The 17163-nt window shown below is 41.3% G+C and overlaps 1 protein-coding gene across 1 annotated transcript in view; it reads right to left on the bottom strand.

Annotated features, from left to right (window-relative positions):
- The window catches only part of LOC103184830 (limbic system associated membrane protein), a 351957-nt gene extending 347092 nt beyond the window's left edge, over nucleotides 1–4865 (bottom strand). The window contains exon 1 of the mRNA XM_042334086.1: nucleotides 4583–4865. Coding sequence (XP_042190020.1) covers nucleotides 4583–4737 — 155 coding nt within the window. The 5' untranslated portion in view covers nucleotides 4738–4865. The remainder of the gene's footprint in view (nucleotides 1–4582) is intronic.
- Between the last annotated feature and the right edge of the window lie 12298 nt (nucleotides 4866–17163).

The raw sequence follows: 17163 nt of genomic DNA, 5'->3' as shown, positions 1-17163 counted from the left end.
TAAGATTTTAAATCTAATTTCTACACGGTTTATACCAACCTTGTGCTGACATAGAATGTATGAATTACAATCATACCTGAACAACCAAAGATGCACAGCATTACTGATGAGGTGTTAGTATGTTGAGGACAAGAATTTATTTTAGGATGGAGAGTGAACAGTATCTTTCACACACACTGCTTGACAAATCAGGATAGCTGCAAAGCAGAATCTGAAGAAGTATTCACCTTTATAGTACATTTAAAAAATATTGGTCACTTCAATCCACGACTGTTTGTGGAACACTGCTGTGCGCAATTGGCTGCTTTGTTTCACCCACAAAATATACAGTCAATTTACTTTACAGTATATTCTGTGAAGATGTGATAAGACTATATTAAATATAATGATTATAATTATTATTATTTACATAAGGAGTCTGATTTTTCACAAAAATGCATAGGAGGTGATTGTCTACACAGATTGTTTGTTTTTAGAATGTCTGTAACTAGCGGTTTTAGTACGAAACAGGGCAACAACAACTAGTTATAATGGCTAGAACATTTTGCCAACTCTGCACTGTGCTTAAAGAAACACACAACAGACTCCTGGTGGCTCATTTGGTAAACCCATTGCCCGGAATATATTTAAATCCTGCAGACCAGGAAGGTTGGGTTCCTAGCCTATGGCAAGTTATCTGAGCTGGAGAGGTTATATGTGTGCTAAAATTGGCCTCAGCATCCCGAGGCCTAGAGAGGGAGCAAAATCAGTAAACTTGGTGTTCCTGTTCATGATCCCAAGGACATCTGTAGAACTGGGTAAAGCTATAATATCCCTCATTGACAATTAGTCTGCCAACACTCACTGTCCAGTCTCGCACATCAAGGATGGCCACTTAGGTGAGGTATTATATAGTGACATGAGCCAAATGAAATTATACCCTAGTGCCAATTCCTCAACTTAGTGTATCATTTTGTTGAATGCAACAATTATTATATCTGTTCAAATTTGTGAAAAGCAGCAAATGGCCAGGATATCATCAAAATTCAATCATCAATATTCACGTCCTCCCGACGTGAAAGGCGCTCTATAAATGAAATCTTGTTGTTGTTATGTGCAGTATTCCACCAGGCAACACAAAAGGACAGCGGCAACAATCTGTGGGCAGGTATTTCCATTTCAATTCATATTAAAGAGCAAATCACTGGAATTGAGGTGTTATTTAATATTCACAAACTAACCTTGAAAAGCCACAATTTGGGTTTTGAATTCAGCGTATCCTGTATCCTTACAAATAGATAAAACTTGAGAAAAACAATGAGATAAAATTTATGAATGGTGCTAACATTTACGGTTAAAATGTATTGGTTTTGCTGGTGAAAAACTATTGATATTAGAAATAACAGGAGTGCCACTAAGTATTCTGTTTCTCCCTCTGCCCAGAAGCTCAGATTTTCAGATCTAACAGCATCTTTAATTTTTCAATGTTGAAACAATAAGCCAAAAGTTTTTTAGGTTGTCTCTTGGGGAGCCCATTAAATATTTTGTGTTGAGACTTATTTGCTGGGGCTGTACATTTAGGTAAGAGGCACAACTGTGCTCACCAACACGCAGGAAGGTGATTTTATATTGAGATCAGCACCGTTCATTTTTCTCCTCTTGGTCATTGCCTGCCTCCCTCTTGTTTTTAATCTGCTACAAATTAAGATCTTTTCTGTCTTGCTCCCTCTCTTGTACTGTCTTTCCCGCACACATTTTTTGTCTCTTTCTCTTCAATCACCTCTAATTGTCCACTTGCTTGGGTTCTGCACTTGGCTAAGCGTTTGGAAATTCCTCTCCAGCTAAAATGAATGGCAACTGTGCGCAAGTACGCGCGCCCTGAAGACGTTTGCTGCTTTTACTCGGTCCATACTTGAGGAACGAGCACATTTGGGCACAGCACATTCATGCATGGCGACAAGCTGGACAGGAAACAACACACATTTACAATCCACATAACTCAACAGCAATTTGCCCCAGAGCGTCTAAAATAAGGGGAGACTTCATTTAAAAAGTGATTTTTTTTTCTTGGGCATTTTTTTCTCATTCTCCTCTATTATGCCCCTGCTTGAGCCTCTAACTATTGCTAAGTACAGTTCTAAGTATCCATTCCTCACAAGTGAGCCCAGATTGTGAGTGTGGGCAGGCTTTTCAAAGATGGGATGGACAAATTGAACGGGTTTACAGGCGACGTCTTAGCATATGCACTTTCCAGCAGGGCTAACGGTTTGATCAGGAGCAAAAAATCCTGCCCGTGTTTATCCTTTGACCCTAGCTACAGCATGAAGACTGACTGTATCACTCCTTCCATAGATTATCGTAACACAGATTGGTGATCAAACATAGGACCTTCTGAATCTGAATGGCTCAAACCACTGAACCCCCACCGTTGTAGGCAGCTTGTGCAAAATTGCTTTTCCTTCCCAGGGCTGAATTTCAGTAAACCCTGGTTGGAGTCCAATCTTACCATCCTGCTTGTGCCTGGGGAGATCTAACGCCACAGTGATAAGTTGCAGCGCTGGAGAGACCGGACCTGGTGCCATTCCACACGTGTACAAATGTCTTAACATCACCACATATGTATCATGAAGCGATCTGACTTTCAGACAGAAGTGAATAATGGCAGCAAATCTAAGTTCCCTGATGTTCAGGTGCTTCTCCTGTCTGTCACTCCTCTATGGTTGGTATGTAAGGTACACACAGCATTAGAAGGTGACTGTTGTGACTGATGTTCATTCTGGGGAACAGCCTGCACCAAACGTATATCATAGCACACCTCGTCGGCCGTTGAGGAAAGCTCAGGTTACAGAAAACACCATTCCGCTGCAGTGTGAACTTTTACAGGGCAATTTGCTGCATTGACTGACATTGTATAATAAACAGTAGCAGCAGAGTTTACTAGCTTGGTGACAGTAGTATTCCCTTGCTGCAGTTTCTCCTGATCAACAACACAATAATTTGTCTTGCAAGTCACCTTACCACAAAATAATGTTCTTTTATATTGCAATGTCCTTCCTTCTTGTAATACGCACAGGGACATTCAATTTAGCATTTATAGTAAATATATCCACGATACATGATGACACATTCACCTTTCCGACAGAATGGAACAAATGTATAACTACTAAATCCCCAGATTTAGGCTGGAGATCCTAGTTATTAAAGTCATTTTTACTGTAAACAGAAATATGCTGCTATCCTCCAAAGTAAGAAAAACAGAATGGGTACCAATAGAAACAGAAAGAGGCAAAAAAAAGCAATCGTTAAGAAAGAAATAATGTAATGGTCAGAGGAGGGGGAAATGAAGCAGGAAAAATGAATGTAAAGGAATAAAAAGGCTTACATCTGATTTAAAAACTTTCTAAAACTCTGTGCACATACCCCTCAACATCTGCTCAGTGATTAAGAAAAACAGTCTCCACCCTTCCCCCACAAAAAATAATTTATTTACTTTTTTTAAAAAACCTTGCCAGTGTACTTTTGTTCAAGCCTTAACAAATGATTGTGCTGCAGGGGGTTAAACAGCTCCCTCCCTCCCTGTACATTCTGTGCAGATGGATGCACAAAACAAATACATACACAGATAAAGCGTGGACACTAACACACACACGTATCGGGCAGCAAAGATGTAAGACAAAATTGCCAACTTTCTCCCCCCCCCTTCTTCCATTAGAATCGCAAGTAAAACGATGAATCATTTAATTCGGGCAAAGACATCCTCTTGATCTGGGTTGTTTTGCTCCTCTGCCACACACACAGGCTCCCCCCCCCCCAGAATGGTGTTGTCTGGTCAATATTCTCAGTATGCGTTTCTAATTTTAAATGACATGTTCTGCTGTAAAGTGCATATATCATACGGTTTCTATTTTTGCAGTGAAAACGCATCGAGCTCGTCGCTGGTCAAAGTGCCCGAAGAACCTGCGAAATCCGCTGCGTTCAAACCCATTTGGACCAGAAAGAGTTACGTTTACGCCATTATGCACATTTCCCATTCGCAATGCTTCCGGTGAGAGTATTTTCAAAAGATTGCGAAAGGAGCCACGCAACAAATAAAAGAATCTCTCCAACGTTTCCTCTGGAGCATTCACGGCTTTGGACCGTGCATTTGATGCCTCAGCTCCCACTCAGCTCTCACTCAGTAAAGCGCTCACAACTTAACCGTTTGAGTACTTCTGCGAATTTTGCAACTTGACCACATGGACCCTCACCGCATGCAGCCCTTTGCAACCACCACCACCACCACCACCAGCAGCTGCAGCAGCTGCAGCAGCTGCAGGAGGTCAGGAATCAGACCGAAACATCAGCAAAGCACAAGCAAGACTGAGCGCAAACTGCGCAGCACAGTCACTCAACCCACAACACACAGACCCGACACCTGGTACCAGAGCACTCTCGGCCTTAAACTGGCTAACGGGGTGGGGGGGGGGGGGGGGGGGAGAGGGGTTGTTAGCATAATACGGTCAAAGAACATGTTCACACACTCCTCAAAGGGTCAGGAAAAAGCAGCAGGAGGTGAATGACACTCTTTGCATTGCCATTGCGGATCAGTATGTGCGTTTCCTACCTGAGTACAGCCTTGTCACCCTGTCTGACGGTGATATTGTCTGTGCCTCTGGTGAAGTCCACGCTCCTGACCGGCAGTCCTGTTGGAAGAAGGCACAGAAATCTCAGAAGGACTACGGGTAGCGGGCGCTGATAGAAAGGACCCCGCGATACCATTGTCAGGACAGTGTAACCAGACTGGGCTTAAAAGGAAAAAAAAACCCTCTCCCGAACACTCCAGCAAACACTGCTGCAAAAGCTGTCTCCACTAATCGCAGGCTTTGCAATTCCAAGCCCCAGCTGAGTGCCCACTAATCTGACAGCGGAGACATCACTTGTAAGAGATATGTGAAGCGATGCTCAGAGCGTGAATTGACTGCTTTCCCTCCTCACGCTTCTTTACTTCACCTCCCCCCCCCGCCCCACCGCCACAACCACCCCTTTGGCAGCAAAGCTTGATGAAGGTCTGATACCACTCCATCACCATGGCAACAGCTCCATCTGAGGCAACTCTACCCAGAGAACAGAATTGTGCTTTGAGGCAGAAACTTACCAAGCTGTTAAAGTGAGAAACAAAGTTAAATTCCCTTTTTTTTTGGAAGGGGGCAAAGGTTTTTTTTTTTTTGCATTTGCCTTGCATGGCATGCTTAGTTGTGGGTAACTTGCTGACAAAATAGAACAATGATTATCGGCGACATTTGGCAATGGGGAACCTGTCTGTAATGGTAACTACCATTGCTGTGGTGTCTGAATGCAGCAGTACGGCACTGCAATATGGAACAAGGAGCTGATTCAAACACAACGTGGCAGTCGAGCATTTAACTAGAGGTCCCTATTCCATCACAGAGCTGCAATGCTCAGGTACTGTGTCCAGAGCAGACCGCTGCATTTGAGTGTGTGCTGGCAGCATAAATGGGCACCAGTTTCTCAGTGTATATAAGATACAATACAAAAAGCATTCCCAGAGCGTGTGGTTTTGACAGAAACCCATGGCTGCTGCCCAACCAACAGTATCACTCAGTACCAATACATTGTTTTAGAAATGTACAGTCCAGTTGGTGGCATTTAAAAAAGGAATCATTCCAGAAACGATAGGAAATTAGAAATTAGAATTCCTATCGAACCACAGGAATTTTGTTCCGGAGGCACATCGAGTCCAAGTTCTCTTGTGTCCATTGGAAGTTTTTCTGCCTATCAGAAGAATTCCCCATTTGTGTGACTTCCGATTCCTTGATAGTGTTAAGAATAGTGTTAAGAAATCCTGCAATGTTGACCCCACGGTAACATCCGTCTAAAACCTATTCTTTTCAAAGGTGTGCATTTAATATCCACTGAACGGAAAATTCAGTTCATTTTAAAACGCCTCACGAACTAATGTACTGATTAGCTGTGAGTATTCTTCGAAAGAGCATTTCAATTTGCTAAGAGATTGCATTCATCTGCTTTTAGGTTCGTTGGTGGTTCACGAAATAATTATTTCTTTGCATTTAAAATGTAGCATTTTGTTCATTTTTGGACGGCTCTCGCTTACACTAAAGAGCAGGCGTGGCGAATAGGGTCAGCAGCAAAGTCTGCAAAAAACGGAGCTTCGTAAACGGCCAGTACGAATGCATGAGAAAGAATCAGGTTGATCCCCCCCCCCCTCCACACGAGGAAGTGCTGACTCTTTTGCTCACAGACATCCCATGCTGCAGCGAATCACTGGTGTGAAAACAGGGTCAACCCATCGCTTAACCCAACACTGCTGGGGACCTCCAGTGCACTGCTCTAGCAAAGACCACCATAACTGCAGGGCAAAATAAAAAGAGTCTCTTTCATAATGAGTAATAATAACCCTTGATTTGAAGTGGCATCTATAATGTTCAAGCATATCAACGCACTTCAAGGTTAATTACTGGCATGTGTAGTGACTTTATTTGTAGCCAAATTGCCCACAAGAAAGTCCCACAAGAAGCCACGAGGTCAATAACTAATTTATCTGGAGGCTGTCTCTACCCTCTTCCACTGTTTATGCTTGATGAACACCTCTTCACTTTATTTTGATCGTTTCCCTTTATATGCACCCCCTACCCTGCTTTCTCTTTTCCAGTAGATACCCCTCAGTCACTCTTGCCTTGTGCCTACACCAGCTCGCCTTTATCCTCATTATTCCTAACCCAGAAACTTTCTTCTACCTCTTTTACTCAAGAATCTCTGCTCCCCTTGTTCGCCCACCCGCTGCTCTCTTCGGATTTCTCTCTGCCTCCTTTCCTCATGGGGGTGACAACTCAACCCTGCCCCAGCAGCATTACTCACAAGTCTTCCTCCCAAGAGATGGCTTCCAGCTTGTTCGGTTATTGCTTTTCTCGGCTCGGTCTGCACTGACAGACAGCCTACAAATCACTGCAACAAGCGGGAGGGGAGCAGGCGAGTGCTCACAAATTTTGACCTACTCTATGTTACCAGTATTCACATCACCACCTCGTGCTTAGCTGAGCACAGAGACTCTTCAACTATGAACTGGATTGCTCAAACGCAGTTAAAAGAGAGCAGCAAAGTTAACAGGAGGGAGGATGTGTGTGTGTGATTAGTGATATGTTAATCATCAAAAGGACAAAAAAAATGCCATTAAAACATATCCCGCAAACCTGATCTTAACAGCTATTTCGGGACTGAACATCTCCTTTCCCCCACTGACAACTGGAGAAAGGTTTCACCCATACCTTCTGCAGATCCGAGGTCGATTTTTTTTCAAGAGCGTGAGGAATGGAGCCTGAAATTATTCCCAGCTATGGGAGCAGTGATTTATCCCGATTCATCAGATACTGCCATAAAGTTTTCAACTGAGCCGCTGACGGGAGGCGAAATTCCAATGATGTGATAATTTCACCAATGATAATTATCACATTGAATGTTAGGCATTTCTAGTGCAAAACGAAGTCACACAATTAAAGTTTCTCAGAAGGTGACATTAAAGTTGCCATAATCTGTTTCAGTATCTCTGGGCTGGGGAGGGGAGTCAGTGAGCCAGGGGGCTCCTTTTTTATTGCTTTATTGTGCACCCTCCACAGTGCAAAATTCAGGTTTGTGGGATGTCAAGAAATAATAGGCTTCGAATTATTCCACTTGTCATTTGATAACTAGTATGCTGATCACTTAACTAATTGTGACAATTTCTACCACTTGGTATCACTAGTGTACTATTTATCAAGCTGCAAAAAACATCTGCTTGTATATCAAACCCCCCCCATCCCCCCCACCATCCACCCCATAACACAGATATCTGAAGGAGAGTTTCTGCTCTGCATTCCAGTTTTCATGGAAGGCGTTTTTGATGTAAATTTCCTGCTGATGAACAGTATCTGATTTGACAGAAGACAGTGAGTGTGTCCTGACATGGCAGCTTTGAAGAGATAACACAATGAGATCTTCAAAGAAAGGATTCTACAATGTAGAACTCTTTGAATGCTTCGAGAATAATATTATTGTTGGCAAAAACATACTCCACGGCTTATCCCTGGAGATATGAGACCCATCTACAGGTTCATCGGGCGAACTCCACAGTCTGTAGGGCAGAGATGGCGTTGGTGTGTTTCAGGTGAGATGAGGTGGATGTGGGTCTGGACTGGGATTGGAATGGAAACGTCAATCTCACATCTAATATCAAACTGCACACTGAAGGTCCACAGCTATTGAGTTTTACTCCGACCTCACTCCAAAGAAACATTTTACACGCCACTGAGATGCTCCACGTTGTGCCGTAGTGCTCAAAGAAATAAGTCGGAAAGTCCTGAGCGGAGGGCTGTCCAAGGCGAAACGTCCTTGGACGCCAAGTCGGGCTCGGCTGGACATCGACTGCCCTTTTATCAAATCTGCAGCTGTTTTTGTTGAATATTCTCTGCTTTTTTCTTCTGCAGAGTTGCCAGGCGTGCAAAAAGAAAACTACAACTTTCCCCTTCTCCTCTGAAAGCGTGGATTCTGCCTGGTACAGTCCCACAGTTGCTGGCAGACCTCAAGTCACCATTCTTCACGAGTGATACTAGACAAGAAGTGGTGGCAGGTTAACTGGGCAGTTAAATGGCCACGTACAGCCAAGTCTGATACTGTCCTTACCCTCAATTAGGGACACTGAACAGAAATCAAGAGCAACAGCTCTGAGAATTGTCCTCTATCATACTTTATTCAACCTTCTAGATAAATCAGTCATTCATCTTATGGCTATTGGTGCTAATGTTTCTCTGCAAAAAAGGTCACTATACTTGGCATAATTACATCAAAAGACTTTTTGATGTGATAAAGTACCATAAAAATATTTCTATAGCTCAACAAGCAATGGGATACAAAGCGCAGCATTTCTTATTTAATGCTCATGTAAATTTCCCCCCAATAGGTGGCAGCACATACCTCAAGGTAAGTGGGTTCTTCTTCAGATCCTATTTTACTTATTTAGAAGTGAGTGGATTTTGTTTTGTAAATATTGGCACCTAACGTGGCGACCTGTACGTTATTTTCTATCGTTGAATATTTATTGTTTCAGCATTGATCTGCTGAGAAAGGGCAAACAACTATGCTTTTCCCAGGTAAAAAATTACATTTTGACACTGGCTAGAAAGCACAAGCCATTTTGAAATCCACTTTAACCACCATAATTCCTCACTGCTGTTTGAATTCAGAAAAATAGATGTACTTTTTACTCACATGCAAATCTCTTCCTGCCCTGGCACCTCCCTATCTCTTTGACCTGTTCATTCCTCAATTTTCTGCCCACCCATTTCTATCAGGTAACACAGACTCCTCGGTGCCAGTACCAGTGACTGCCTTCAACTGCTGTGCTCCTGAGTGAAGAGCGCTATATAAATGCAAATATTTGTACTGTGGATATTGTTTCACTTGGTGTCTCGTGTTCCTGTCATACTTAGTAATGGATAAATCCATGTACCATCGTATGGTTCTGTTAAAATAGCAAGTGTTTTGCAATATTAGGCTTCTGAACAGGATTCATATCAGCACAACCCGTACTCAAATTATATCCAGTCTATTTTCTGTTTAAAATAATAGATGGTTCTGGTGAAAGAGTTAAGTAAACACGGTGGAAGAGATATGCGAAAAGGAAATTTAGATTTCTAGCAGCAGCATAGAAATACTAATACCTTCAAAATACTGTTACATTGCTCTCAAGTTCCCACATTGAATTGGTTTTAGTTGACCATGAGTAAGCAAAAGGTCATTATATGGTTAACCCTTTGAGTACATTGAGCTGTTATTGTTTTATAACATCACAAAGTATACAACATATGTTGAACAGCATTCAAAGTGTGAATGGATTTCTTTTTCTATATTTGTGGTTTCATCAGAAATAATGTCTGAATAAAGTCCGGATTCAAGTCAGTGTCAGAATAAAATCTCTGGTAACTAAATGTTACAACAGATGTGGTGCTTATAGTCTGTATTGTTCATTGCAAGGATGGGTTCAAAAGCATCTGCAGTGTGTGCCAAACAGACTGGAGGCACTTAACACTTAAGGAGATAGAAAAAAAAGAAAGGGACAGTTTTTATTCACCCATGTGCCCTATTGGTGACCTTCCGAAACAGTCCATAAATTGTTCACATTGATCTTGTTAACAAACAGAAATGACAAGTTTTGGCTACATTTCTTAACAAAATCTTGGGCAAATGACCAAAGTCTTGGTCATGAATGGAAACAGGACTATCCCGCAGCATAATTGAAAAGTTGACAAAAGTTATAGCTTTTATACTGCAATTTCTAAGATAGTCAGGGAATTCAAAACCGATAAATGCCTCTAACTCAGGAGAAGTATTTTTCTCACAACTAGAATTAGACAACTTGGGACATTTGATGGGTACACACGCCTCAGTCTGGATGTAGGTTGCTGTTCATCCTTCCAGTTGGATAGGGATGTAAACGCACAACAGGGAACATTCAATTGCAAACAGGCAGTGAGGATCCAAGTTGATTTTCCATTTCCAACTGGGACTGAGACAAATTGGGTTCCCCTTAGCTCAAGGACTGATGGATATTCACACTATGAATTTTTTAATCTATGTTTTGCTATTGTCAACCAGTTGTCTGACAGGTGCGGAAACGAATCACCATGCTTACGAGTATTCAATCCAGTTTTACAGAATTCCACATATGTATGTTACCTACACATAGAGCGCAGATTATATACATATGTGGAATTCCGTAAGGCTGGATAGGATTCTCTTAAGCATGACTGTGTATTTTGTGGATGAAAGACAGTAGCCTGTTTGCACACAACAATGCTCCAGAAACAGTCATGGTTTGAATGTGCAAATAAAGTGAGGAATAACACAAAAAAAAATTAAGGTTAGTGTAGGGTTGAATCAGACCCCGGAAGGATTTCAGTGCAAGGACAAGGGTCCTGAATTTGATCTGATAAGGAGTCAGTGAAACCAACCAACGGTGGTGTTTATAAAGTGCAAGCACAACACAAAAATAAAAATGAGGTTTGTATCCAATGTGACTGAACTATGTATGAACAATAACAATTCTGCATATTGCAGTTGTCTCAAGGGCATCAGTTTCTGTGCTCCATTCATGGTACAATGGACCCAATCAATAGCTTAGTCCATCTGAATCCATTCACTGGCATTTTTGCTCAGAGCTCTCACAAAGCATCAAGTTCTGATATATACAAAGTTGATTTTCCTTTTGCTTCATTATTTAACTCAATGGTTACAGTAATTCTGCTGAAATCTGCAATTGGTATTAGTACCTTTGTTTTCTTTTTTGAAATCACAGATTGTACCATGAAGGCAAAAACAGAACTTACAATAGTCCCCTTATTAAATTTTTATAATAAGACAATTCAATGTGAAACTGTAGCATCACTTTTTAAAAATTAAAAGACAATTAAGAAAGCGGCAATGAGATAAAGACAGGAAGTACAAAGGGACATTGGGAGTGGAACAAACTGGTGTGGTTATTATTGAATTGGAGTGCTTTGAGTTAAGAATAAAGAAAGTTAAGATTACACTTGTACCTTGGATTTCGTATTATACAAAGCAGTCCTGTAATTCAAAGGAAAGATACCAAACACAGGCAGCAAGGGATGTATGAATTCAGACAACCATTAGTGACTTTTGTTTCCTGGCAGGCAATATGTTGTCCACTATTTGAGCAAGCCTTCCACTGCTTGCTGTCTTTTCGACCGCGCCTTTGGTCACTTTCTCACCCCTCCCCCCAGCTCGGTCCCGGGATCCTAAACTGTAAAGCACTCTGAGACTCCATCCGGCACGGAGGGCACTATATAAATCCAAGTTGTTGTTGTCCTGTAGCTTAGTAGTTAGAGCACTCGCCTTCACAAGTGAGAGGATTTGGGTTTGATTGCTGGGCAGGGTGAAACGTTGGGCAAGTTTCCTTACTCCACATGCCTCTGTTCACTTAGCAGTAAGTAGGAACCTGGTTGTTAGTCGATCAGCCGATCGTTTTTCTGGGGGTAATAATCCCTTTTACAAAAATAATAATAATAATTTGGTCACGCAATCCACGACTGTTTGTGGGACACTGCTGCATGCAAATGGCTGCCATGTTTCGCCCACAAAATTTGCAGTAAATACAAAATGTGAAGCATTTTGAGACATCTCAAAGATGTGATAAGGCGCTATATCAAATGCAAGGATTATTATTATTATTAACTATGTGGTTTAAGCTTTTTAAACCTGAGACCCATATCAAGAAGTGGTGCTTACATTCCTCCCATGGCAGCAGCACTGTTGATTATGCCTGCTGCCATGTCTATAGTTGTTGAGTTGCATCATTTCAGCAGTTCCCAATACTCACTGTGTAGACCCCAAGCCTTTGCTCTTGTGTACCTGCACTGAATTACTCTACGGAATGAGGTAAGCATGGTGTGTCCCTCTGGGGAGGGAGTATGCATTCCATTCCAGACCCAGGGTAACTTCCCCATGTAGGTGGCGTGAATGAAATTTTTAGTCTGGTTTGGATACTCTGAACCATGGTGATTGTTTTCCACATGTCAGACCTCGACTGATCGCCAAAAATATCAGAGTGGACAGGCAGGACTGAAGATTTATACAATATCTCCACAAAAGTGGTGGAGTCGGAATTGGTTCCGAGGTCAGAGCAGAAACAAGTTTTGCGTTTGGAAATAATTTGCGTCAGGCGCAGACCTGAAATTATTTACTGTTATATGCTGACATGCTTGTGTGAAAAAATGTCTTCTGACTTCACTTATAACTGGCTAAGGTCTAATTTCCAGACCAATGTAGCTCCTTGTTTTGTATCTCCCATTGCACTGAATCAGTTTCACTTGTATGCCATTCAGTCAGGGGCATCACTCCTGAGCCACCACCACTCTCCAATAAAAGAATTTCCTAATCATCAGCAGTTTTATTTTCTCAATACATGTACTCAAATGATGTTAATCCTCTTGGTGTGAGAACTTTGACACCTTGAAGATATGGAGCAGGCAGAGTCAGTGTCTCTGTTGACAGCTACAGCTGGTAATACACCTGACAAGAAGCAAAAGAGCCTAAGATACCACATATTAGAAATATCAAGAATAGATTTCAAGACTGTGATCTAGTCTTTGGTTTCAGGTTATAATATACTGCTCATGCATTGTTCTTGCAGTTTATGATGTCAGCTTGGATTTGATTACTAATTTCTAATATCTCCCAGGTACTTTATTAATAATCTGTGCATTTGATATAGTGCTTTTCGTACATCAGCAGGACACCTAAAGTGCTTCATAGGATACTGTAAAGTGTAATCACTGTGTACTCTCTTCATTCATATTCGGAGATGTGCAAGATTGATGAAGATACTACATTTGTAAAGGGAAAGGAACAGCCTCTGTAGCATTCTATTAATGCTAAAAAGAGTTATGTCACCATGAGAGGCAGATCTCAAGCAGTCCATGATCATACAACAGCAAGGAACAACGACTGGTTTAAAAACAACACCCAGAAATCTACCAGGTTACCTGCTTAGGGTCATGTCAAAGTGCAGGCAACATGTCTTTTACAGCCTGAATTTTTACAAAGCTTTCTTTTTTGGAAATGTCCTTATCCTTCACCTATTCCTCAGAAAGATGTACTACAGCTTAACTTAGTGAAGTATTTGAATGTCAATCACTGGCGTCATGTTTCTATGTGGAAAATGCTATTGTATTGCTTCTCAAAGCCGCCTTGCAATATAAGTACAGCATGATAGGATGTTCATTTGATATAGGTTAGAGGTTTTATGCCAGTCTGTATATATTCTGGAATTCAGTGCAGTCTGAAAGAAGCTATGCAGTGAGTTGTTCATATCTGAAAGGGTGGTGGAAGCCGATTTGATAACATCTTTCAAGAGAGAAGTAGATAGATATTTGAGGAGGACAAATTTGCAGGGCTATGGGGAGGTAACGGAGAGTGGGATTAATTTGGACAACTCTTTCAAGGAGCTGGCACAGGCACAATCGGCCGAATGGCCTCCTTCTATGCTGTATAATTCTCTGATTCTATGAAGTGGCCACAAGCAACCCCATAATGTCATCAAAAGCTCCACAAAACATGTAACTCAGGTCACTGCAAAACAGAAAGGATTTATTGTCCAGCGATTTCCATTCCAAAATGAGTTGAGGAAAACTTTAATTGGCAGGAAGCCACCTCATTGTCGCTTCGTGTATACTTTCATACCACGTCAACCGATAAATCAAAAAAGACATTAAAAGGGTTTCTTTGGTTCATTATTCAACATGAATAGCAAATGACAGTGCTGTCCTGAGAGTAACTGATTGTATCTACATGTAAAGTTATGATAAGGATGAGGTTAATATCAGATACAAAATCAGTGGTGTTCACTGCAATGAGCATCAGTGTATTTTCATTGATATCTTGGCATGTGTTGGGGGTTGGAGGAGAAAATGCAAAAACACCATCGCCACTGACTGCAGCTGTCACTAATATAGGAAAATTCCTAAAAGAATAGCCATTTTTCCCTTTTGATTCCTAGCATATTTAGTGCCACTTTATTGTGCCATACTCTTCCACACCTCTTCAACCATTCACCCTAAAAAGAACCTCACAATTATCTGTTCACATGCACAATGTTATATCAGTAACTTCCATTCTCAAAGATTAGACGTCCATGATTATTTTCCCTTATTTATTTTTAAAAAAGGCAATCATATTACCCTGCCCCTTGAATAAAAATATCATGAGTCATGGTTGGGACATCATGACACATAAAACCTATCCAGGGAGACCTACAAAGACCTCAGTTGCTTTACATGTCCTCTGGGTTAGGTGGAATGGAAATTGTAAAATGGCCTCTGGGTTTGGTAGAATGGAAATTGTATAATCACTACCATCAAAAACACTGACATGGATCTGCTTATTGCTGCCAGTGGATGTAAAATGAATAGAAACATGATGTGTTCTGCATCACCTATCATCCTTGACTCTGAGATGAGTGCAGAAAGAAAGAGGAAAACAACAAATCTCCCTACAAAAGCAGGTCTAAAGTACTTTGTAGTGTCAGTACACAGATTTATTGACAGTAAAGTTGGCCCAATCCTTGCTCTCCTCACAGTATCTGCCATTCAATCTGCACTGCTTCTATTCCATCAAATTCACAATTTAGCCTGAATGCTTTGTACATTTAATAGGAATTTTTGAATCGGACTACCAGGAGTGGCACACAATCATCACAAATTTTATTATCTTGGGACTAATTCACAAATGTCAATGCCAATCCTTATTAAGGAATCAACGTTCCTTGTGCAAATTTTTAGATTCAGGACTTATGAGAAGGCAAACTAGCAATGCAGTTATCAAAGAGCTCTGCAATCTTCCATCTTGTGGAATGATCTGACATATGGGTACACACGCAGGTCTCAGCAATGGCATATCCCAGAGCTCTTGACCATGTGATAATGTCATTGCTGCAATGGTGGCACATGCTGTACGTTAATTCTTTAGAAATGTTTGTAAGTTAATGTCTTGTTTGTGGAAACCACTGCAAAAGAGATCATATTGCACATGATCTATTCCCCGAGGTAGACGTGGCATGCGGTAGATGACTGAGGCTTTGCAAAACAAATTGCTCCAGCTAATGGAGTTGCAATATTCTATAGATAGACAAGGATATAAAAGCTGATCTTGTCCTCTTCCAAAATCTACACATGCATTTTATAGCAGTGGGTAGTGAACAGTGATCAGCAGTGAAAACCCTACGATTTTTCTCAGGGACACTGAGGTCATTTACAACACACCACAGTATCACAGTATCACTATCACAGAGGACATCCAACTAGGAACTGAACCTGAGAATTGTTGGTCTCTGAACCTTAGCGTAGGACTGCTTTAACTCGCATAGGATCTGGGAGACTCTTTGGTTTACCAAATGAATGGAGTTTGAGCAGTTTCAACACAGGTTCCAGTGTTTCGGATCCACAGTACAAATTGCTTATACATCAACATTGGGCGTTCAAAATACTTGTAACAAGAGTCAGAAATGATGACTCCTACTGGGAACCGAAAGTTGTCATGGCAAACCACAGGAACTCCAGTAACTAGAATTTGATAGAGTCAAAAGGGAGTTTCCATAGGTCAGTGTGATAAACTTCAAATTAACAGCAGGAGTTCTTATATGTGACTGTTGCTACAAATATTGTGCTTCAGACCCCAGTGCCGACATTATCCCTCTCACTCTGAAAGCTCTAATGACTACAGTAGAAAATAGAAGTGTCAGATGAGGTTGATGCATATTTCTGAGGTTGTCGTTAGAGTGTACTTTGGGTCACATCACAGAAATGCATAAGGAAACAGAGCACTAAGTATTCGGACCACGAATATGATTTGCAAAAACAACAAAATTACACTTGTATAGCGCCTTTCATGTCGGGAGTTTTGGATTAGCTGGATTCAGCCAAGTGGATATTTTCAATCTTTGACACAAAGGAGTCTAGGTCCTCTTCCCACTTGGCATTTGAAGTGATGATGGAGGCAGCTTGGGGGGTAGGTGCATGGAGGTGGTGATGGATAGTGGAGAATAGTGGTTTTGAGAGGGAGATGAGGAAATGCTCTGAGGTGGCCTTGTTTGAGATGGACAGATTGGAGATGTCAAGGCTGTGAGTGATAACAAGGTCGAGGGGTTGGCCGTGGTAGTAGGTCGGGGAATTCATGTGGAGGGTAAGGTTTAGTGTGGAGAGAAGGGCAATAGAGTTTGCACAGTGGTCTGACACAATGATTTCGAATCCTTGCTATCATAAAAAAACAGACTTGGTTTAGAATTGGAAAAGCCTGTGGGAGAAACCATTACCTAGAAGCTGTGTTTCTGAAATCAGTTCCAAAAGTGCAGGTAAGGGTAGGTTTTAATTGTGTTTCACTTAAAACCCTCCAACAATTAAATAATAAATGCTTTTTTTGAATACTACATTTTAACTTCCAACTTTGTCTTCTCCTAAAATGAGTACCTTGTGTGCATGTATGTGAATACTGTCATATTCAGGCATTCGTTTCTTCAGCAAGTCTCTGGGTCAATGCACCTTCAAAAATTGAACAAATCCATTTGTATAAGAAGATGTAAGACAACTTGTTCCATTTGCAAACATAGTTCATGGATACTATTCC

This window comes from Callorhinchus milii, unplaced genomic scaffold, assembly GCF_018977255.1.
Source record: "Callorhinchus milii isolate IMCB2004 unplaced genomic scaffold, IMCB_Cmil_1.0 Scaffold4, whole genome shotgun sequence".
Lineage (NCBI taxonomy): Eukaryota > Metazoa > Chordata > Chondrichthyes > Chimaeriformes > Callorhinchidae > Callorhinchus > Callorhinchus milii.
The sequence above is the reverse complement of the archived record's forward strand: the minus strand, read 5'-3'. Positions and strand labels throughout refer to the sequence as shown.